The 23,621-nt window shown below is 36.5% G+C and overlaps 1 protein-coding gene across 7 annotated transcripts in view; it reads left to right on the top strand.

Moving 5' to 3' along the window:
• Positions 1-23,621, top strand: part of TLCD4 (TLC domain containing 4) — a 113,141-nt gene that overhangs the window by 52,549 nt on the left and 36,971 nt on the right. For all 7 annotated transcript variants that reach the window (XM_016922951.3, XM_054685135.1, XM_054685125.2 and 4 more), the window contains 4 exons: positions 9,074-9,239; positions 13,901-13,990; positions 15,409-15,467; positions 16,521-16,615. In XM_016922951.3, coding sequence (XP_016778440.1) covers positions 9,085-9,239; positions 13,901-13,990; positions 15,409-15,467; positions 16,521-16,615 — 399 coding nt within the window. In that variant the 5' untranslated portion in view covers positions 9,074-9,084. The remainder of the gene's footprint in view (positions 1-9,073; positions 9,240-13,900; positions 13,991-15,408; positions 15,468-16,520; positions 16,616-23,621) is intronic.

Here is a 23,621-nt window from a genome sequence, read left to right as displayed (position 1 = left end):
AGCAAAATAGCGGTACTCAAGTGGTAGAGGATAGATCTCTGCGGTGGGCACTGCCTACATTTTAAGTGTTGCCTGATGAAAACAGGCATGAGTTATTGTATGTCCTGTGTGCTGCTGGAGGTAGATGATGGTAGAAGCAGAGACTAGGCACACACCATATGCTGAGTACTGTTCTAAGTGCCCAAGAAACATTATATCATTTATTTCCTATTACAACCATGCCAGGCTAGTACTGTTGATATTTCTGTCTTACAGATGAGGAAACTGAGGTTCTGTTAAGGCAAGTTTAGTAATTTTTCTAAGGCTACACAGCTAGCAAATGGTAGAACTGAGACTCAAAATCAAGACTTTGTTCCTGTGTACTTCCCATGATGGTGTATCTACTTAACATTTCCTTCCCTGTGAAATTATTATTTTTAACATATCTGATAGACTGTTGAGAAGTTAATGTAATAGGAATTGTCTTTCTGAATACCAAAATTAAGTTCAATTTTAGACTCCAAATCTTGTTTGCAGAGTCCTCTGAAAGTTAGACTAGGGCCCCTGCCTTCTGCAGACAACCCTCCCAGCTCTTCTTTTACCACTTCCATGATAGACACTTGGACACTTCTAAAGGGCTAGAGGGTGGTTAAGTTAAACTGCCCACTTGTGTCATTTTGAGTAATGCAGAATAAGTTCCTGGTCTCATTTTTTTGTAAACTTTTTTTTTTTTTTTTTTTTTTTTTTTTGAGACAGAGTCTTCCTCTGTCGCCAGGCTGGAGTGCAGTGACATGATCTCGGCTTATTGCAACCTCTGTCTTTCAGGTTCAGGTGATTCTTGTGCCTTAGCCCCCCCAAGTAGCTGGGACAACAGCCGCATACCACCACGCCCGGCTAATTTTTGTATTTTTAGTAGAGATGGGATTTCACCATGTTGGCTAGGTTGGTCTTGAACTCCTGACCTCAAGTGATCCACCCGCCTTGGCCTCTGAAAGTGCTGAGATTACAGGTGTGAGCTACCATGCCCAGCCACAACGCTTCTTTAAATATTCAAGGAATGCTCTCAAGTTCATTTTGTTTTGTTTTTGAGACAGGGTCTCATTCTGTCACCCAGGCTGGAATGCAGTAATGTGATCTCCGCCTCCTGGGCTCAAGTGATTCTCCCACCTCAGCCTCCTGGTAGCTGGGATTACAGGTGTGCACCACCATACCTGGTTAATTTTTGTATTTTGTTTGTAGAGATGGGGTTTCACCATGTTGCAAAAGGCTGGTCTTGAACTCTTGGGCTCAGGTGATCTGCTGGCCTTGATCTCCCAAAGTGCTGGGATTACAGGCATGACCCACTGAGCCCCGCCTGCTCTCAAGTTTTCAAGTTTTTTTTTTTTTTTTTTTTAAGAAATCTTGTTCCCAAGCTAACATTACTCAGCCTCTTAGCTCTTTATGACATGATAAGATTACCATCTTTACACCACTCTAAAGGTACTTTGCTATGTAATTAATTGGGAGTATATGGGACTGATGCTTGATCAAAAAATGCACTTCCACTCTTTCTGAGTATAAATGAGCCTGAAATTTGTTTTGTGTGTGTGTGTTTAGTATCATTGTTATACTGTTGTCTTTCATTGATTTGTGTCACTTACAATGCTAAGGTCTTGTGTGTATGGCTATTATGCCAAGTCCTATACTTTGGTATTGCCTTTAAAAATTTTATTATATTTTGCCTTTATGATTGGGATTCATTATTTCAGCTAATCAAGATAATTTCAAAACCTGATTCTGTTAACTTAATGTATTAGCTGTCTTTCCCACCTCTGTGTTGTATGCAGCTTAAGTAAACATACAAATATTTACAAAAAATATTTGCTGAAACAGGACCAAAAAAGAGAAAATAGTATAAAATATCAGGAGATATTTCTCAATTCTACTTTGGATCATTAATTTACATGCTGCTTCTAGTTTTCAGCTAGCTCTTGGGCTCACTAACTTTGTTGATCTAGCCACTTTTTTTGGTATTTTTCATAAGGCTATCATGAGAAACTTTCAGAACTTTGCTGGAATCAAGGTATCCTTCATTTGGTATTCTCCAATCTACCAGGATTTGTTGGTCAGTTATTTGTGGAGGTAAGGTATAGGAAGGAATCAAGGATGACTGAGCTGTTCCAGGTTGGAAGATGGGGCAGTGTTGTGGATGTCCATGTCATTCATTGAGGTATGGCACCACAGAGAAGGGCTGGTTGGGGTTAAGTTCAACTTGGGTGAAGTAGAACCTGCGGGGCCTCCGGATGCACAAATGGAGCCCATCCAGAGGGTGGCTGACCATTCAGGGCTGGTACATGGTGGGTGGTGAAATCTAGTTGCACACAGTATAAGCTGTGTTGAAGGTGCAGGGCGCCTAGCCAGGCAGAACCTATAGTATGCAGAGAAGAGGTTCAGGTAGTGGGGGTTGGGGAGAGGTAGTAAACATTGCCAAGTTAAAGGTGTTTATGCCTGATCGCCTTCATTTTCTTGGTCAAATGGGAAGAAACCTCATCTATTTTAAGAGGGAGAACTAGAGATTTGAGAGCGGTGAATATTTGGAATCAATGTGGGAAATAGGAAAGGGAGCTTGCCAGGGATGGGAAAAGGAATGCTAAGCATAATTGGGGCATTCTTCCCAGCTTCCCCCTTCTTTGCTGCCCTTAAAGACAAACACACAGACCCATCCCCTTCTTTTTAGGGATTTTTACTGCAAAACACTCCAGCAGTGGTTCTCACTGAGGGATTATATCAGAAAATGAAGGAGAGGGGTTATGTATGTGCATGGAAGTGGCACTGGTATTTGATATATTCTCTAAGGAATCCCTGTATTTGCAAAGGAATCACAAATGGGGGAAATGAGTGAGTGATCGTGTTTTGGTGGGGAGGGGCTGGTAATCCTAACCTCACCTACTAGAACTGAGTCTGTTTTTTCTAAAGTCAATTTCCTTTAAAATTGCCCCTTCTTCCCCTCATCCCCTCTTCCTTCTTCCTCTCTGTCCTTCTTTCCTCCTCCTCTTCTTTTCTCTTTCCCTCCCTCCCTCCCTTTCTTCCTTCTCTTTTTTTCTGAAACAGGGTCTTGCACGGTCACCCAGGCCTGAGTGCCCTGGTACACAATCATAACTCACTGTAGCCTCCATCTCCTGGGCTCAAGTGATCCTCCCATCTCTGCCTCCTGAGTAGTGGGGACTACAGGAATGTGCTACTACACCCAGCTAATTTTTCTATTTTTTGTAGAGACGGGGTCTTGTTAATGTTGTCCAGGCTGGTCTTGAACTCCTGGCCTGAAGCAGTCCTCCTACCTGGGCCTCCTAAAGTGCTGGAATTACAGGCATGAGCCCGACTGAGAACTGAGTCTTTTGGGCTCCAGCCTAAAAGCATCTTATTGGGATTTTAATAGAAGAGAAGATGTCCTCTTGGTTTACTTTTGGATACCTCCTCACTGTTATGTGTTACCTCTCCTGGGTATTTATTCCTTGGAAAGCAGGGAGCATTCTCTTAGCACCCTACACTTACCACTTTGTGTGGTGAGGATCAATTTCTTTGTATCCCTACTGGCTATAAGCATGTCTCCCTATTTTGTATTCCAGCACAGTGCCTGGCTCATGGTGGACCAGAGACAGATGGATGGACTGTTTTTTGATGTGAAGACTGAATTAGCCCTGGCAGTGCTGTTTCCCAGGGCCCTGTCTCTGGGAGTCCTCCTGCTGGAAGGGAAGGGCTCTCATAGCTGATAGTTAAGACATGTACAGTCATGCATTGCTTAACAATGGGGATACATTCTAAGAAATGTGTCCTTAACACAATTTTATCATTGTGTGAACATCATAGAGTGCACTTAACACAAACCTAGATGGAATAGCCTACCACACACCTAGGCTATATGACATAACCTGTTGCTCCTAGGCTACAAACCTGTACAGCATTTACTGTACTGAATACAGTACAGTACTGTACTGAATACATTGTGTAGACAGATGCTACACAATGCCAAGTATTTGTGTATCTAAATACTACATTGTATAGTATTTACTGTACTGAATACATGGTGTAGACAGATGCTACACAATGCCAAGTATTTGTGTATCTAAACCTAGAAAAGGTACAGTTAAAAAATGTAGTAAAAAAATTAAAAATTGGACTAGGCAAGGTGGCTCATACCTGTAATCCCAGTGGTCTGGGAGGCTGAGGTGGGAGGATCACTTGAGGCCAGGACTTTGAGACCATCCTGGGCAACATAGTGAGACCCAGTCTCTACAAAAAAAAAAAAAAAAATGAGCTGGGTGTGGTGGCTATGTGGGAGGCTGAGGCGGGAGGATCACTTGAGCCTAGAAGTTTGAGGTTATAGTGAGCTATGATTGTGCCACTGCACTTCAGCCTGGATGACAGAGTGAGAACCTGTGTCAAAAAAAAAAAAAAAAAAAAGATAAAAAATGTTACACCACCTCTGTGGAGCAATTACTGTGAATGGAGCCTGCAGGACTAGAAGTTGCTCTAGGTGAATCAGTGAGTGAGTGGTGAGTGAAAGTGGAGGGCTAGGACATTACTGAACACTACTGTAGGCTTTATAAACACTGTACACTTAGGCAACACTAAATTGATTTTAAAAATTTCTTTTTTCAATAAATTAACCTTAGCTTAGTTTCTTTTTTATTTTATAAACTTTTTGATTTAAACCTTTGATTTTTTTTTTTTTTTTGAGACAGTTTCACTCTTGTCACCTAGGCTGGAGTGCAGTGGCGTGATCTTGGCTCACTCCAGCCTCCGTCTCCCAGGTTCAAGTGATTCTCCTGCCTCAGCCTCCTGAGTTGTTGAGACTACAGGCGTGTGCCACCATGCCCAGCTAATTTTTTGTATATTTAGTAGAGATGGGGTTTCACCATGTTGACCAGGCTGGTCTCGAACACTTGACCTCAGGTGATCCACCAGCCTCGGTCTGCCAAAGTGCTGGGATTACAGGCGTGAGCCACTGCACCCAGCCTTTGATTCTTTTTAATAACACTTATCTGAAAACAAACCCATTGTATGGCTGTAGAAAAAGATTTTCTTTATATCCTTATTTTATAAGCTTTCTTCTATTTTTACAATTGTTATTATTATTTTATTACTTTTTTGTTAAAAACGAAGACTCAGACACACACATTAGCCTAGGTCTGTCAGAACCATCAATATCATTGTCGTCCTCCACATCTTGTCCCACTGGAAGGTCTTCAGGGGTAATAACACACATGGAGCTGTCATCTCCTATGAGAACAATGCCTCCTTCTGGACTGCCTCCTGAAGGACTTTCCTGAGGCTGTTTTACAGTTAATTGTGTGTGTGTGTGTTTTTTAATAAATAGAAGGAATACACTGTATAATCATGATAAAAAGTATAGTGTAGTAAATGCTTAAGCCAGTAACATAGTCATTTATTATCATTGTCAACTATTATGTACTGCACATAATTGTATGTGCTAGACTTTTATATGACTGTCAGTGCAGTAGGTTTATTTACACCAGCATCACCCCAAACACATGAGTAATGTGTTGTGCTGCGGTGTTATGATGGCTACAGCGTCTCTAGGTGATAGGAATTTTCAGCTCCATTGTAATCTTATGAGACCACCATTGTATATGTGGTCTGTCATTGACTGAAACATCGTTATGCAGTGCATGACTGTACTTCAGACCTTTTCATGTTTTTCCCTACTAAGAAATCAATGTCAATTAAAGTTTATGTAAACCACCTTGAATGAAAAGTATAAACATTATTTCATTCAACAGGTCTCTGGAAAAGTTTCTTTGATGTCCACAATTCCTGTGAATCAAGATGGACTAATTATAATGTAGAGTTCATGTCTAGACGCTCTTGTAAATTGCTACAGAAGTATTTCCCTTATCTGTTTCAGCTGCTCTTCGCTAGGCCAAATAGTATCCCAGCTTTCTGCCAGCTACTAGCTACCTGTAGAGGTATATGAAGTAGGTCTGCTTTTCCAGTTTTACTGTATATTCCTGTACTTAATAATCACCAAACTCTTGCAGGCCCTTTATATATGTTAGTAATGAGCATCCTTTGGTTTTATCACTTTTTACCATTTTTCTTGCCTGATTCATGCATTAAAGTGAATGAACAGGGGTAGCTGCTTCCTACCAGAAGCCTTGGTTTTCTGGGGAAATTTGTAAAGATCTCTAGATTAGTTCTTGATTTGGCATGACTGATTAAGCAAGCAGCTGTTTACTAAGAGGCAAAGCTGAGAGTAGAGCAATTTAATTGGCTTCTATCTGTTGAGCTTTTAATGGAAGTCACAGCTTGAATATATGGAGCTCTTTATTTAGTTTTAAATGAAACATTTTTCCAAAGGGAGACTCTAAACATATATCCCAAAGTCTTACCTGATAATAATTCTGTTCAAAATATAATATTCATCCAGTATAACAAAGACTTAAAAACTCGATTTTTGGGCGAGGGTGGGATGATACATTTTTTAACGGTGAATTGTTTTGAGTGCTTTTAAATACATTAGTTAAATGAAAAATTCATAAAATGGATAAGGTATGATATGTTTTATGGCACCTTTTAACATTCATGAAATAAATGCTTTGTATACATTGAATTTTAACAAACTAAATGAGCAGCCCATGCCCACCTTCTGCTCTAGGATCAGCAGAGAGCATACGAAAGTCTTCAGGGGAAACCTCCTCACATTTAAGATTAGACTCTCCATTCTCTTCTGATTACTGATTATATTTTTTTTTCCAATTTTGTGTCCATCTGGCCTCCAGATATCTATTTGCTTTAATCTTAGAAAAACATTATTCTCCTTACATCCCACTTAGCAAATTATGGTAATGCTTAATTTATGTACAAAACTTTTATGTATTGTTTGGTTAATATTAAACCTAGGCTAAAAGACCACAAATTAAAATTTTAATACCCAATAAACATATGTTGAATTAAAAAGAAGTAAAAGAGCAGTAAAGTTAATGGAGTCTCATAGAGAAGAATTGTAATATCAATATTTTTACCAAGTACACACACACATACACACAAAGAATGAGGAAAGAATTCATTATAGACATGAATTCTGACGGAAGGGGCCCTGTGGGAGATTGATTCTTATTACGATATCCTGGTCGGAAGGGAATGAAGTGGGGTTATTGCTAGTGCAGTCAATGACTTGGCTTTTCTCTGGTGAATTGACTTCAGTAGGTGACTTTATTTCTTTGCATTAGGCAGCTGGAAATGTGTATTGATTTATTTCTTTTTCATTTGAGAATCAGCTTTATCAAAGATGGAGCCATAGAAGTGCTATATTTGCTGGATATGAGCAAATGCTTTAGTGCCTTTTTTTTTTTTTTGCTCTGAATGTTCCTGAGATTTTTAGGAGCCAAATAAAGTTCAGCTCAATTAGATAGAAAACACACTTTGAGTGTGCATATATGCATAGTACTATTCTTTCTGCTAACTCGATAGTTAAGACCTGAAGCTCTTTTATAAAAATCTTTTTTTTTTTTTTTTTTAATAAGGGATACAAAGCCCTGCAGGCCTTTTGCTCCAAGAATGTGTGTGATTGAACAGCATGTTTTAAAAGTTAAATTCTCATTTGTGCAGTGACGGTGTTAGCGGTGGAGGGTGTTCAGGTTCTTGGCATTTTGAACAAAGAATTAGACAAAATGCACAAACAAAGCAAGGAAGGAATGAAGCAACGAAAGTAGCGATTTATTAAAAATGAAAGTACACTCCACAGGGTGGAAGTTGGTCCTACCATAGGGGCTCAAGAGCCCGGTTACAGAATTTTCTAGGGCTTAAATACCTGCTACAGGTTTCCCACTGGCCACTTGTTGTACACCCCATGCAAATGAAGTAGTGGCCCACAATCTAGGCCAGTTGTGATGCCTCACGCCTGTAATCCCAGCACTTTAGGAGGCTGAGGTGGGCAGATCACGAGGTCAGGAGTTCAAGACCAGTCTGGCCAACATGGTGAAACCCCGTCTCTACTAAAAATACAAAAATTAGCCGAGTGTGGTGGTGCGTGCCTGTAATCCCAGCCACTCGGGATGATGAGGCAGCAGAATTGCTTGAACCCGGGAGGCGGAGGTTGCAGTGAGCTGAGATCTATCGCACCACTGCACTCTAGCCTGGGGGACACAGCAAGACTCCATCTGGAGGCGGGGTTGGGGGCGTGGCGGGGGGGAGGGGAAGTTACACTTCTGTGCAAAGGAAGACTTGGCTGGCAGTCAGTCAGATTGGTTGGGGAAAGCAACCAGTCAGAGGCTGAAACTAAGTTATAAAGTTATACTCCTATGTAAATGTCTGATTGGTTGCGGAAAGCAACCAATCAGAGGTACTTTCAGTTTTCCATTTGCCACTCAGAAAAGTGAGGGAGGGGTTTTCAAAGTGAGTAACCTCCAGTTATTTTGTTAGTTAGGTGTGTAAAGTTGGGCTTTTCTGTTTGATTTAGTTCTAGGAAGTCAGTATGAATCAGCCTTAGGTTCCCTGCCTCCAGACCCTATTGTCTTGCCTCAACAGTGCAATGGCTCTTTGCTAAGACTGTGTTCTTCTTAAGATTTTAATTTTGTTTTAAATGTTGTTTGTCCTGCTGCAAAATTAGTTTTTTAATTATGGAATTATTTTTTGTTTTGTTATTACAGGCAGTGTTAGTTCTATGGTTTTTGGCTTGATTGTTTCTTAGAAATTATGTAACCAACTCTTTCATATCATAGATGAGAAATTAAGGGATAAAGAAATCAAGTGATTTGTCCTAAATTTAATTGAAATATTATTAGAAGAATAGTTTTTACTTATAGTACTTGAAATTCTCTGTTAATGTTAAGACTTAGATAATTTTGAATATCATGATGTTAAAATTATAAATGACACCTCTAATATTGAGATCTTTAAGATAAAACAGACATAAGATACATGACAAATAGATGGTAAAGGTGAAGAAATATACAAAAGGTCAAAAATTCTTATAGTTTATATTACATTTGTTCTAAATTTTAAAAATTACTAAAATTACAAGACATATTTCTTTAAAAAATTACTCTAGGTTTATTATGAGACAACAATTTATAGCTGTCATTTATCTTAACAGGTTGAAGAAATATGGAGATCAACACAAAACTGCTCATCAGTGTTACCTGTACCAGCTTTTTCACCTTTCAGCTTCTTTTCTACTTTGTAAGTTACTGGTTTTCAGCAAAAGTTTCTCCAGGTTTCAATAGTCTCAGCTTCAAAAAGAAGATTGAATGGAACTCAAGGTAAAGCATATGAAAATGTAATTGATGACAAGAAACTAGTTTATGAGATAAAATTATTTAAAATATTTCAAAAAAGTATTTCATTTAGGATCTAATGTAAGGCCAAATTTTTATTTGATCTTAGAAATAAAAGGAAAAACAAGTAGATGATCTCATGCAAAAAAAAGTTTAAGAATTCATATATTGAAAGATGTTAGGAGAAATTTACTTAAGTTTCTGAGGAAGTGTGTGAAGATGAAGTAGACTCCAGCTGACTGTGGATGAATACTAGTACTTTCGTGTTCTTCTTTGAAATATTTATAACAAACATATTCTTTGGAAACAAAGATGGAAGAAAAGATTAGTTGTACTTTTGAGTAGCTTATACCATACAGTATTGGCCAACTTAGCCAGACCTGGGGCAGTTAGACTCTACACATCAGGGAACAAAGTGTACAGTCAGTGCATATGAATCTTATAATGAACTTTGCATTATAATTTAGAGCCCTCCAGCATTTATTATTTTGTTATATAATTTTAAAGTAAAAATTTCTTTTTAGTTTTTTTTTTTAAACAGAAAAGTAAATGGAGAAAGAATTAGACATCTATTGATATAGAAATCTGCTGGAGTTTTATTTTTTATTTTTATTTTTATTTTATTTGTTTATTTTTTTTTTGAGACAGAGTCTCGTTCTGTCACCCAGGCTGGAGTGCAGTGGTGAAATCTTGGCTCGCTGCAACCTCTGCCTCCCAGGTTCCAGTGATTCTCCTGCCTCAGCTTCCTGAGTAGCTGGGATTACAGGCATGCGCCACCATGCCAAGCTAATTTTTGTGTTTTTAGTAGAGACAGGGTTTCACTAGGTTGGCCAGGCTGGTCTCGAACTCCTGACCTCAGGTGATCCACCCACCTTGCCCTCCCAAAGTGCTGGGATTACAGGCGTGAGCCACTGCACCCTGCCAGAGTTTTAAAAAGTTGGTTGCAATTTTTTTGTGTGTGTACAACTTATTAATCTCACAACATTTCAAACACAAAATGGCTCTGATGACTTCTTCACGTGCTTTAGAGCATTTTATGTCCCCAAACATCGCCGTGCATTTGTAAACCTCAGTGAGTCAGAGCAGCCGTGGCCGTATTTTTTGTTGTTGCTATTTAGTTGAAGTTAATACTAACCATAAAATGGATTCAGCAAGTCTCTAAAGTTTGCTATAATTATCTTTCATTGAAATTTCCTTTTAAAATTCAAGAAATTCTGTCAGTGTCTGAGTATTTATTTGAGAATGGTCATATTTGATTTGAAATTCCCTTTGAACCAAATTGTTTTGCAGGCATCTACTTTTATGATTCAGACTGTGAATTTAATAAGACTCTAGTTGTTTTTTTTTTGTACTTTACAGTGATGTATCCGGTTCATACATGTCAAAGTTCTTTTCACCCAAAAAGCAAGAATTATTTCTCCACATATTTTCAAAAAATAAGCAGTATGATTATTTTGTCTTAAGACTAGCACAAAAATATTGTTCAAATGCGTTATACTAGAGATACCATTACTTTAAAAAATCTTTTCTAACATATGAAGATAGATGGAATGGTAGGAAAGAGAAGGGGGTACATACGTTCTCTGATTAAATGTTGAACTATTTTCATTTCCTCTTTCCTGTGGTTAGGATAGGTAAAGGCATTTGAATGTTAGGTAGCTGCAAGTCAGAGAAATAGGAAAGGGTACAGAGAGATGGAAGCCAAGATGAAAATGAAATGAAATTGAAAAATATTTTGCATTATCTAGTCTTATCACTGCCATTCTATGACACAGGAAATACCATTTGGGAAACTGAGTTTCTATTTGAAAAAGGAGTCTGGGATTATATAAAATTCATTTAGGTATTCAGTGGTGTTTTCTTTTTTTCTCAAGTTTGCTCCTGCTTCTCACTCCAGCTTTTTTTACAAAGGACTTAAGCTGTAAGGTGGAGAGTGCAAAGTAGGACAAGGAGGCTGTATTTTGAGTAAAATATGTATAAATGTCTTAAAATTCAGCCTCCAGTTTGAAACATACAGGTAAACACACATAATTCTTTCTAGTGATCAGGAAAGAGTCTCTAAACATGAGTTGAGAGTGGTCTGAGCCATCTAGTATAAAAAGAAATAGAGGAAAAAAAAATCACTGGAAATGCTCACTTGAGAGACAACAGTTTAATTAAAAGTGAAAAATTGTTGTACTGAATTGTTACTTTTTCTGAAAACGTGTATACTTACAGGTGCTACATCTTATAATGTAAAAAAATTTTCTTAATTACTTATATTCACTTTCTTACCTATCACATCGAAAGTCTTATTGTGTTGAAATACTACTAATTTTTAAATGTTTCTCTAAAATTTAGCTGAGTTATATAATTTCTGTTGGCAATATTTACACTACTTGTGATTAGTAACTTAAAATTGCTATTCTAAAATGGTCATTAATCATTTCCTTAGAGTGCTATCCCTTTATATGCACAAACATTTCTTTTCCACCCTCTTTGAAAAAAAATTGAAATATTTTATCTTGGGTAATATCTTGGAATTTCTTTTTAGATACTAAGGAATCTAAATTTTCCTTTGCTAGGAATCTGATTTTAAATAATAAAATATAAAATTTTTATTAACAGAAGTTTCTGAAACTTATAGTATAGACTTTTAATACAGAATAGTGTATGAGTGAGGGCAGGGTATTTGTTTTTCCTCCTCATTACAGAGGGAGATATTTGATTGGACCAAGTAATATTTAACTTTTCTGTACTGAATCATACACCATTTCCATCAGCTGAGGGCTTAGAATGCTTTCCATTTACCACATAACATCTCAAAAGAGAAGTGAATCTGAGGCCTGAGTGTCAGAAATAAAAAGTTAGGTTTTTCAAAAGGGAGCTTTCTGACTATGGTTACCAAACAGTAAAACAAGTTTGTAAGAGAGATTATATATTTTTTAATTTTATATAATTTTTGAATAGCAATAGAGAGTGGGCTGTATGACCATTTAAATGGAGTATTTTATTTTATATCAAGGAATTTAATTTTTTTTTTTTTTTTGAGACAGAGTGTCGCTCTGTTGCCCAGGCTGGAGTACAGTGGTGCAATCTCCGCTCACTGAAACCTTTGCCTCCCAGGTTCAAGTGATTCTTGTGCCTCAGCCTCCCGAGTAGCTGGGATTACAGGTGTGTACCACCATACCCAGCTAATTTTTGTATTTTTGGTAGAGATGGAATTTCACCATGTTGACCAGGCTGCTCTCAAACTCCTGACCTCAGGTGACCCGCCCACCTTGGCCTCCCAAAGTGCTGGGATTACAAGTGTGAGCCACCATGCCCGGCCAAGGAATTTACATTTTTATCCTGTGCTCAAGGTGTGCTTGGCATGAAAATTATAGACTTGTAAACCAGATAAATTGGATTAATTATTCACATTTCAAAATGATTCTTAGGTATTATAAATGATACTTGGTCAATGCCTTTAAATTGGTGAGAATCTTTGCTTATTTAAAATATGGCTTGATTTAGCATGATACATCTATTTTGTAACACACTATTAGGTCAAGTATATTGGTTTCTAAAGTTACAATGAAATTTTCTGATACCAAACCTAATATTAGTTGATATATTTTACTTACTTCTAAAGATTTGGGATCATACTGTAGAGAAAAATTTATTGCACACCAGTAATTTTTAGAGAGAAAACTTTGCTGTACCTCTCATTTTTTATCCTAATGAAAAGAAGTTTCATTACTTGTGAACTTCTCAATAAAGATGTGAGAAATCTGAAATTGTTGGGTAAAAAAACTTTATTGTATGGATGAATACACAGTATCCTAAGTATAGTTCTCTAAGTAACATAGAGCTTGGGAATTAGTCACATCATTAAATTTATTAACAAGGTATATTCATAGAAACTTATGGTTTTTATGTTAAACTTATTCCTTATATACAAGAAAACTTGACCTGGATCTTGAGAACATTGTGCTTTCACTTGGGTGTTTCTTTTAAAAACAAATTTTCTGTATAAATTTATGTCCTCAATTTTTCTATTTAGAAATGTTTTCATAATAATGATAAAGAGGGACTAATAATAGCTACCCTTGTTTTCTTACAAATGTGTTACAAGAATCAAGTGCAATAGTGCATGTCAACGTACTTTACAAACTGAAGCCTCCCAGGATAATAAATCTTCATATCATGATCCATTCGAATTGTTTTAAGGATATGGAGTTTGTTAAAGCCAGTAGATCTGGAAGTCATTCCCAGCTGATTGGAGCAGGAAACTTATCCTGCATTGATGCTGTTGGGGCTGGAGCTTGGAGCCAAGGGTAGTGGCCTTGCCAGTTGCCATCTGTCTGCACAAAAGTCTGTCAGCTGCATCATCATGTATGCATCTATCTGTCTTAGAACTTTTAACCAATAAGTGATTCACCAGTTCTCTAGCAGGAAATTGTAGGCCTTGGTATCTTCCTCCTTCTTTATTCCAAAGTAAAGCTGTGGCCTTTGGATTTCTAAATGGCAAGAAATGGCAATTTTGCATTATACTCTCCGTTATACTCCACCCCTGTATATAAATGCTTCCAGGTATAACTTGTTCAGAATGTTCTGTGTCTTGTCAGAATTAAATTTTATTGCAAAGAATCTAAAATCTTTGTGTGTATTTTGTTTAATTTCAGGGTAGTATCCACATGCCATTCTTTGGTGGTTGGTATTTTTGGCCTGTACATTTTCTTATTCGATGAGGCTACTAAAGCTGATCCACTTTGGTAAGCTGTTTCTTTTTCTGAGATTGCCAATTTCATTTATGTTTTGATATTAATTATTTATAAGAACATCACTTACTTTAAAACAGAAAACATATTGATCGTATATGCCTTATTAAAATGCTTGTGCTCAGACATTCTAGCAAAGTGCATTTAAATGATTTATTTTAGATTTGAGCACAAATGAAGGCCATTTTGCCTTAGTGTAGCAATTGTTATCCCAAACAAGGAGAATATGATGATAATTTAAACATTTTTACTGTGTTAATGAGTAAAGCCAAGTTATTGTAGTCACAGTTCTGAAGAAAAATAAATCATTATTGAGGTAGGGTGGTCAACTTGGATAATATCTACTTAAGACTTTTTTGTCTCCAATTTATGTTTGACTCATTTGATATCAAAGCGATGAAATGAGAGTTACAGATGGCCATGTGATAGGAATTTAGTACCACAGGATTTGAAGCACTAATGCACTAATAATAACTGTGTTCAGCAGTAATAGGATAACATGTAAGATGGTCCTTTTAGAAAAATTTAAATGTCATTCCAATGGCAGAAATTTTGCAAACTGTTTCCTGGTGTTATATGAGAAGGCTTAGTTCAGCTTAGTTTGAGAGAGCAGGCATGTTTGAAGAAGCACTGCACTGAGATGAGGTAGTTGTGGGCTCCGGGGGATGTAGGGCAATTTAGCCTTTTCTTTTGACCACCACCATTTGACTGCAAGGATGTTTTTCTATTCATAAATATAAAATTATTCCCATAAGGATAATATCAGTATTGATACATTTTCATTGGGATGCTGTTTTTCAAAGAGAATTAATTTATTGAATTTAATTCCATGACTAGGTTTTTAAATAGTCTACCTACAAAATTTCTAGCTTTTTAAAAATTTTCATTTTCATTTTACTAACATGACCATCAGCAAAATAAAACCAGTTCTTTTGGGAAGTAAATTTCGTAACAAAGATTTGATTAATTGTTCAAGTTTTGCCTTATCAAACTTTAACATAATTTTTGATTTGAATTTTATGTCATGATTTACTCCAGGTCAAATTTTCCCAGTTATATTTACAGATCAAAATTTGTAAAGAAGGCACAACTTGTGCTAAATCTTTCTATTAAATATTTGTAGTCCAGCTATTTTAGTTAGTGTTACTTTCACTAGTAGTTCACTTTGTAACTATCTTACTATGTAAGATAACAGCAGTAGTTACCTTACTGCTAACACCAGTACCACATGATGCGTCACAGTTTGGCTAAACTGTCATTGTGTGTTTTGCAATTTTATTTGAAGATGACAGCTTACCATTTGAGAATCTATAGAAAGCAATTTCATTATATTTAAATCTCTATAGAAAAAAGAAGTAGCGGTCATCTACAATCTATATACTTTAAAAAGGAACCTTTTTTTTTTTTTTCAGGGGTGGTCCATCACTTGCAAACGTGAATATTGCTATTGCCTCAGGCTACCTCATTTCTGGTATGTGAGATGTTGTTTTATTGTCTAATTCTTTGTAAACTACTCACGGAATTATACAAAGAATACATAGTCTATGCTTTTGGTTTATTTGAGAGATAGCATTTAGGAAGCATACAGAGGAAAAAAATACCTCCCATGATGGTAGAACATGAAACGTCTTTTCATGAAATGGTTTTCTGTTTCTCACTGAAGATCAGAGTTACAGAGTGATGCCTCAAACAACTGAGGCCTGGACATTTTTTATCAGCAAGGATATGGTCCCTCTTTGTCCTAATGAGGCTCTTAAGTGTAATGACTGTGAAACTAACGAAGTTTAACTTTTAGGGTCCCTCACTTGCAAGAGTTCTTGAAATGTGTTCCAGTAGTCATGGTTTTGTGTTGTTTTTGTAAAATTTGCAGAAGTAAGCTTTTTTCTTTGTTTTTCTTTTTAATAGTTATAGTTTTTGGTGGCGTCACTATTTTGAATTAGTATTTAATTGCATTCTTTTTTATTTTTAAAATATTTTTTGTACGATTTGTTTTATAAATGAGTTGGTCATTTTGTACCTTCCCTATGACCATCTTATCTCTGTTTGAATTATTGTAGTGACAAAAATCAGTCACTTAAGCTTATTTAAAATTATTTCTATTCAATAATATTTTTTGTTTATTTTAACTCTGGAAACAAGTTATTCATTTATGCTTTCAACAAATATTATATTACGTATGATTAGGTTGGTACAAAAGTAATTGCAGTTTTTGTGATTAAAAATAATGGCAAAAATCACAGTTACTTTTGCACCAACCTACATGCCAGGCCTTGTGCTAGATTCTGAGGGTTTAAAGATGCTCACAACCTGGCCCTTGTCTTAGAGGAGCCACAGTGGATGAGACAGGCATATAGGAGCAGAGATTTTATGGTAAAGTAGATAATCAGAGTAACTGAGGGATGAACAAAGTGCCGTGGGCTCAGAGTGGACAGTGATGAGTTGGCAGGAGAAAGAGTTCAATAGATTTGAAAAACAGTGCAACTTTCTTCTTATGTAATACCTTACTCACTTTTCTTTCTTACAGATTTGTCCATTATAATTTTGTATTGGAAAGTGATTGGTGACAAATTTTTTATAATGCATCATTGTGCGTCCCTGTATGCATACTACCTTGTACTGGTGAGTTCCAGGATTTTTTGTAGCCTAACTAGCAGACAAGATTGGGAATAGCGATGTAAAGGTGAACATAAATCTAAACATACAATTCTTAGTTTTTAAAGACCATCTCCAGATGCATTCAGGGATTGCTTTTGTGATATGCTATCTTGTGTATTAACTAAAATAATACCTTTATGTGTGTCTGTGTTGGTGTTGGTGTGTCTGTTTGTATTCATAGATTTTGAGACAGACAAATGACCCTAATTCTTTGAATTTCCATTTAAAACCTTCAGGATTGTGTAGCTATAGATATTTGTGTGTATTTCTAGATGCATTTATGATTTAACAGCAAAGAGTATGAGCCAGCGAAAATATTTCTTTTCTGTTTAATTCCATGTGCAATTACATATACATAATTACATTTAAGTAGGTTGGAGCAGTGGAGAAATCTTGCTCAGACTTTTTCAGAATTCCAAGACCAAGGTTAATAGAGGATTCTTCCAACAGATCTCAGGCAGTAAAGCATATTAAATTATATATCTAAAATTTCTACATATACATATGTAAACTAGCAACTTTATATTCCTTGTGTGTTTGTTAGGTTTCTCTAGAATCAGTTGTTTTTCAACATAAATATACCAACAAGCTCAAGGTAGATATTGCAACTGCAATTTTTTCCATAAAGATGGTTGCTTTTTTGATATGTCTGTGTTCTATTGTTATAGTTTAAAATTTGTCTTTTAAAGTGAATCTATTCATAGGGAAACAAAATAGGAAAAGTTAGATCAAATGATGAATGTTAACAGATGCTATAAGGATCCTATGTTATTTACCAATCTTACAGTAGTTACTCATTGACTATAGGAAGGTTTTTTTCTATGCAGTGAATTCCCAGGTCATTTTGTGCATTTTGTTATTCCAAGTAAAGCTAACAAAAATAATAATAATTATAATTTTGGGGGGGGTAAATGATCATGAAATTCTTATCACTTATGCAATAATGAGAACTTGTATTTGGAAAGCACTTTCACTTAATACTTATGTAACCATTTAAGCTGTTTGCAGTAAGCTTTTTTTCTTAAATGATTTTGTTATTAAAACAAAGTAAAACTTAAAGTGATGAATAGAAGCAAGTTCCCTGTAGTTTTAAAATGTATCCTTACTGAAGAAATAGTTGAAAAGTAAGATTCTTTGGAATTTAAGGTATTATGGGTTATATAATGTCTTGATTGCTATTTTTGTATCTTTCTACTATATTTACTGTCATTTTAAAATTCTCTGGCAGAGTAATTTAGAGCTTAATGAATCCTCTTCTGTCTATATAGAGAGGTACAAATCCTACAGCCTTTTTTCCTGATACTCATCTTTCACCCCTGGAGCAGGATACTAATTATCAAGGAAAACCTGACAAGCCGATCTCTTATTCTAAGAGAAATGAACACATTTATGCTTTAATCCCCAATTTTTAAGGACAAACTACCCTCCTTTGTACACCCTTTCTGACTACATTGATAGCCTTCATTTTTTTGTGTATGTGTTCCTTGTGAATCACCTTCTATCTCCAATTAAACCATGCCTTTAGATAATGAGTTAGAATATATTTGGAAAACATTTAAACTTGAAAATCATTCAATATGCATCAATTTCCAAGCCCACCATATTATTATTATTTATTTTCTTTTTTTTTTTTGAGATGGAGTCTTGCTCTGTCACCAGGCTGGAGTGCAGTGATGTGATCCTGGCTGGGCAGAAGGGATAATGGGGAATTATTGTTTAATGGTACAGAGTTTCCATTTGGGAATATGGAAAGTTCTGGAGATGGATGGTTGTGATGGTTGTATAACAAAATGAATGTACTTAATGCCACTGAATTGTACACTTAAAAGTTGTCAAAAGGGTAAATTTTATGTCATATATATTTTACCATAATAAAAAAGTTAAAGCAAGCTTATGAGATAACTGAAACAAAGTTAGGAAGGAGAACTAATAACATATTGGACAATGTTATTACATTTTTAGAAAGGCTTCATCGTAACTATAAACTGAAACAAATGGGTGGAACTTAATAGTGATAAATGTTAAGTTTTGCATTTAGGTTCAACGATGCATAAGGATAAAGAATGACCTGGAGGTGGTAGATGACTGCATCTCAGTTATGCCAATTTATCACATCTGCTAAAACAGAAAGCTTTTTCAAATTTAGATTCTATTAGAGGAGGCATGGTATCCAATTCACACGTAGTTTGCCTGGTCAGACCACATCCAAGACCATCATCATCTGAAGTCCCTAAACTTGCATGTATCTGGAAGAGAGCTGCTAGTTAATTGTAGAGAGGAGATATTAGATTAGGTAGCTATTGTCTTATAACAAACAATTGAAGGACCTGGAGATGTCAGCCTAGAAAAGCTAAGAACTAGAAGGACATGATGGCCTTGAAATGTCCCTGGAAATGTGAAAGGACTACTAAGTGGAAGGGGGAATAGACTTATTCTGGATTGATTCTGATGTTGGGACTAGGACCAATGGGGTGGTAAAGAGAGGTAGGGGAGACTTCTATTTTGTGGAAGAAAGACATCCTCAGTGATTGGAAGATTATCACAATGGAAAGGCCTTTTAAAGTGGCTATTCTACCATAAGATAGCTTTAATCAGATAGATATAAAAGTAGATACAATCAGCAGAAGCTTTAGGTAGGAGCTTGCACTAAATAATCTTTAAGGTTCTATTCTAATTCTGAGATTCTGTGATGCACCTGTTTTGTTGAAATGATTTGATTTAGTTCTAATGCAAGAGAACTAGACAATGGGGGAATTAACAATAAGCTAAGTTATGTCACCAAGTTCTTAAGTAACCCTAGGAGGAAGAGGTGAAAGCAGCTGACCTGCCAATCCATTCACTTCCTTGGGGGACAGGAGGGGAGAAAAAGAAGGCACGTGGCCCAGTCTAATCTCCTTGTCAACAGGACTTAGGATAAATAGAGTACTGATGTTTGTTAGGAAGAAGAAACATTAACTCTGAAATGCCCTTAGCAGTGTGTCCCTGGGTAAGGATTACCTATAGTAAAGAGAACCCAGTATCTATAAGGCACAGCTCATTGGAGAATGTCATGTAGGCACACAGCAAAGAAATAAATAACTGGGTTGCCAGTGGCCCTTGATGTCCCAGACCTCTCTCTGCTTCATTTGAATTATTTGATGGTCTCTATCTTTGTAACATTTAGTAGAGCTTCATGCTAGGTAGGAACACTGTTTCACATGAGTCTCATTTGGCAGTCCAATCCTGTGTGTTAGCTCAAACCTTCATCTCTGTCTTATAAGCAGATAATCAAAAACCTTGAATGATTACAATTAAGCAAATAATTATTAAACATAGTAATAGATTTTGTTTCCAAACCTCAATTCTAGGTTGATGGTACCCTGAAACGGTTTCCATTAATAGGTAATAGACTGACCCAGAGTCTCAAGCACAATTGAAATGTGCTTGAGACTCTGGGTCAGTCTATTACCTGTTAAAAAATGCCCCATCATTGTCACTATAGAACACAGTCACGTTTTTACACAGGATTCCAATTTGGGATGCCCAGAACTTATTTCCTACCAACATATAGTCGTAGTGTAGTGTAGTGTAGTGCAGTGCAGTGCAGTGCAGTGTAGTATAGTAGGGAAAGGGTGCCCATTTCTGTCCAGGCCTTTGGTGGTAGAACAGTCAGTATTTAGTACCATACTAGCAGTAGTAGGTGCATAATTTAGTTCTCTTTTCCCCCCTACCTTCTAAACCTCTGGTCTTAGCCACTCTTAGCTGGTAGAAAAATTTCCCATAGTAAGAAAATCCAGACTTCCATAATCGCTTGCTAAAAGGAGAATTTTCTTTTAAGCTGCGGAAGGGATCAGAAAAATCCTGTTTTGTTTCCCCTCACAGTCATGCAGAGGCCATGGCAAATGTAGATTTTACTCTATGCAAAGCTCCTTAAAGGTAGATGACAGAGTGGAGACACCACACTAACCATAAATAACTTGTGAGTTTTGCCATAATTTACCAACAATAAAGTATCAGAATTTGTAATTATTTAAAAATATTATAGGAAGATTTAATCCTATCCCTTTAATAGCATCTATCTCATTTGTATTTTAGAGTAGGTTTTCTTGAATAGGAGAGAAAAGGATAAAGTAACAAGGAATTATGCATAACCTGAATCTTACCTAATGGCCACCTATGCTGATGGATGTATGTGTCACATGTGATGCTATCTGTCATTGGATTAAATGGGCCCAGAGTCATTGATATATTGACGGGTACAGGATCAGAAAATATAGACTCAAGATTACTGAAGCATAGTTCTGCACCCCAGTGTGACTCACAGAGGTTTTTTTTTTTTAAGATTTTTTTATTTTTCTTTTTTTCCTACTGGCAGGATCAACCAGGTATTACAGAGATTTTGAGCTAAGGAGGGTGGGGGATAGGGGATAGCAATAGGATAGAATGAGTGGTTTCAATTAGGGATGTAAGATTTAAATATAAGATACTATTTAAAAATTAAAATGTCATCCAGGGATCAATCAGTAATACCGTAGTAATTTAAGGAATGGAAAGATCTTTGTGTTAATTTCTGTTAATTTTTCTTCTGAATATAGATGTTTGTAAAAAAAAATTGAGTTTGTAGAAATACTGGGCTTAGTAAGTATAATGTTTTCTAGGTCTGATTCTCCAGAGATAACTACTGATAGTACTTGATGTATATTCTTGCAGTTTATATAAGTTTTACATAAATGTTCATATGTATATTTATGCCTTTTTGAATTTTCTAAGAGAGCTTTTGAGATAGATGGGATTTAAACCCAGCCTTAAAAAATATGCATATTTAGGTTGGAAAAAAAAGTAGGGAAGGCTTTCTAGGTTAGAAAACATTTTGAGGAAAGTCACTGAGGAGATGTCAGATCTTCATGGGTGATACTGAGGACTTGGGGTGTCAGGGTATGGAATTTGTGTAGACATGGGTGATGGTTGTACATATGGATGAGTAAGATAGGGCCAGCTGATAGGTGGAGTGAAAATTCAGACTCACCAGCCCTGCATTTTTGCTTTTCACGGAATGGTTGTAGGATCTTTAGCCAGAAAATAACTTGATACAGTTGGCATGTTAGAAAAATAAAGCTGATGATGATATGCAGAAAAAAATCTGATTGGGGAAGAGGATATCTTTTAGGAGGTGCTTGAAGTAATATAGGTGACAGATTACAAAGAAGCTAATTTTGATGGTTATAGTGGTGGTTATATTAATGAGGAAGAAACAAATCTGAGTCATTTTGCAGTGAGTAGAGCACAGTATCTAATTTGGATTTCAGAGAAGGAAGGGAAAGAAAAGACCGAAATGATCCAGAGCACTAGAGGAAGATGACACCATGGAAGGAAATGGGAGAAGCAGTTTGGAGAGATACTGTGAGATGTTAAGAGGTTTTTGGAGATGTATGGCTATCCCAGGGGAAAGTGGCCCATATGCCATTAGAAATGAAGGTTTGTGTAAAGGGCAGTGCAGTCAGGGTCAGGGACCAGAAGAAGGATGATCAGGCAAAGGATAACTCAGAAGGTAGAAAGAGAACCATAAAAGAATGCATTTGGAAATCAGTGGTTTCCAAAAGCAATATTGGAAGCAATATTCCCTAAAAGCAATATTGTAAATAAAAAGCTGAGATAAATAATGTTTTAGCAGAGGCCATTTAAAAAAGCTATTTTAGGTAATTCATTTTTATTTGAGGATTAGGAAACATTGACAAGCAAAAAGAAAAAATGATGCCCCAATCTCACAACCTATATAACTATATTATTTACTTACTTAATATTTACATTTAGGAATGTACTTTTTTCCTATATACATATGTGTTTATGCGTATGTCAAAAACAGCATTTCTCATATAAATATATAATATGTATATTATAAAAATGTGATCAAAACTAAAATTTAAGTTTTCATTTTACATATTGAAGTGGTTCTGGAAATCTTGGGTCAGAAAGCAAGGAACCTATCAAAGACTAATGGGACTATGTCAGAAGGACACAAGATCCAATATGAAGGCTCTTCTGTTGGCTTAAAATGTGACATTTTGATCATCAGTTAGAATAATGACTGTGGTTGATTGAAATCCATTGACTCGTAAGTTCTTAATTATATTTTTAAAAAATGAAAGGAGAAAGCAAGCCAGTTGGGCAGTCTTGCTTGACGTCTCATGTGGGTGCTGTTAAATGGCAGTTGAGGCTGGAATTATCTAAAGGCTCATTGGTAGGAGTTCAGTGGGAGAGTATCTATATGTGGTCCTTCCATGTAGCTTGGGCTTCTCACAGCCTCATAATTGCGTTCTGAAGAACATTTCAAGAGTAATTGTTCCAAGAGACCCAGGAGGAAGCCGCAAGACTTCTTAGGACCTGGCTTCAGAAGACTTACTACATAGGTAATTCCAGTATATTCTATTTATCAAGTGAGTTGCTAAGGGCAGTTCAGACTTGAGAGGTAGGAAATAAGACCACCTCTTGATACGAGGAACATTTTGCACATACAGGGAGGGAAGGAATTGATGTGGCCCTGTTCAGACACTATCCATATCTTGATTTGTCAATGTTGGGTAATAATGTTAGATAGTATTTTCTTGCTGTGGTGGACAAGAATTTAATGTTCATACCTCTATTTGCCTTCCCTTCTTCCTCCCAATGTAGTTAGGGAATGCTAGTTGTCACTCAGTTCCTTTTAAAACTGTAAGTATTCTTATTTCTGGTCCTATATACTTAATTTTTTCTTTTTTTGAGACAGAGTCTCATTCTGTTGCCCAGGCTGGAGTGCAGTGGCACTGTCAGGGCTCACTGCAGCCTTGACCTCCCAGGGCCAAGCGATCTGCCTGCCTCAGCCTCCTGAGTAGCTGAGACATTCACCACTATACCTGGCTAATTTTTAAAAATTTTCTATAGAGATGGGGTCAGCCTATGTTGCCCAGGCTGGTATCAAACTGCTGGGCTCAAGTGATCCTCCTGCCTCAGCCTC

This window comes from Pan troglodytes, chromosome 1 (genome assembly GCF_028858775.2).
Source record: "Pan troglodytes isolate AG18354 chromosome 1, NHGRI_mPanTro3-v2.0_pri, whole genome shotgun sequence".
NCBI classification, from domain to species: Eukaryota; Metazoa; Chordata; class Mammalia; order Primates; family Hominidae; genus Pan; species Pan troglodytes.
The sequence above is the reverse complement of the archived record's forward strand: the minus strand, read 5'-3'. Positions and strand labels throughout refer to the sequence as shown.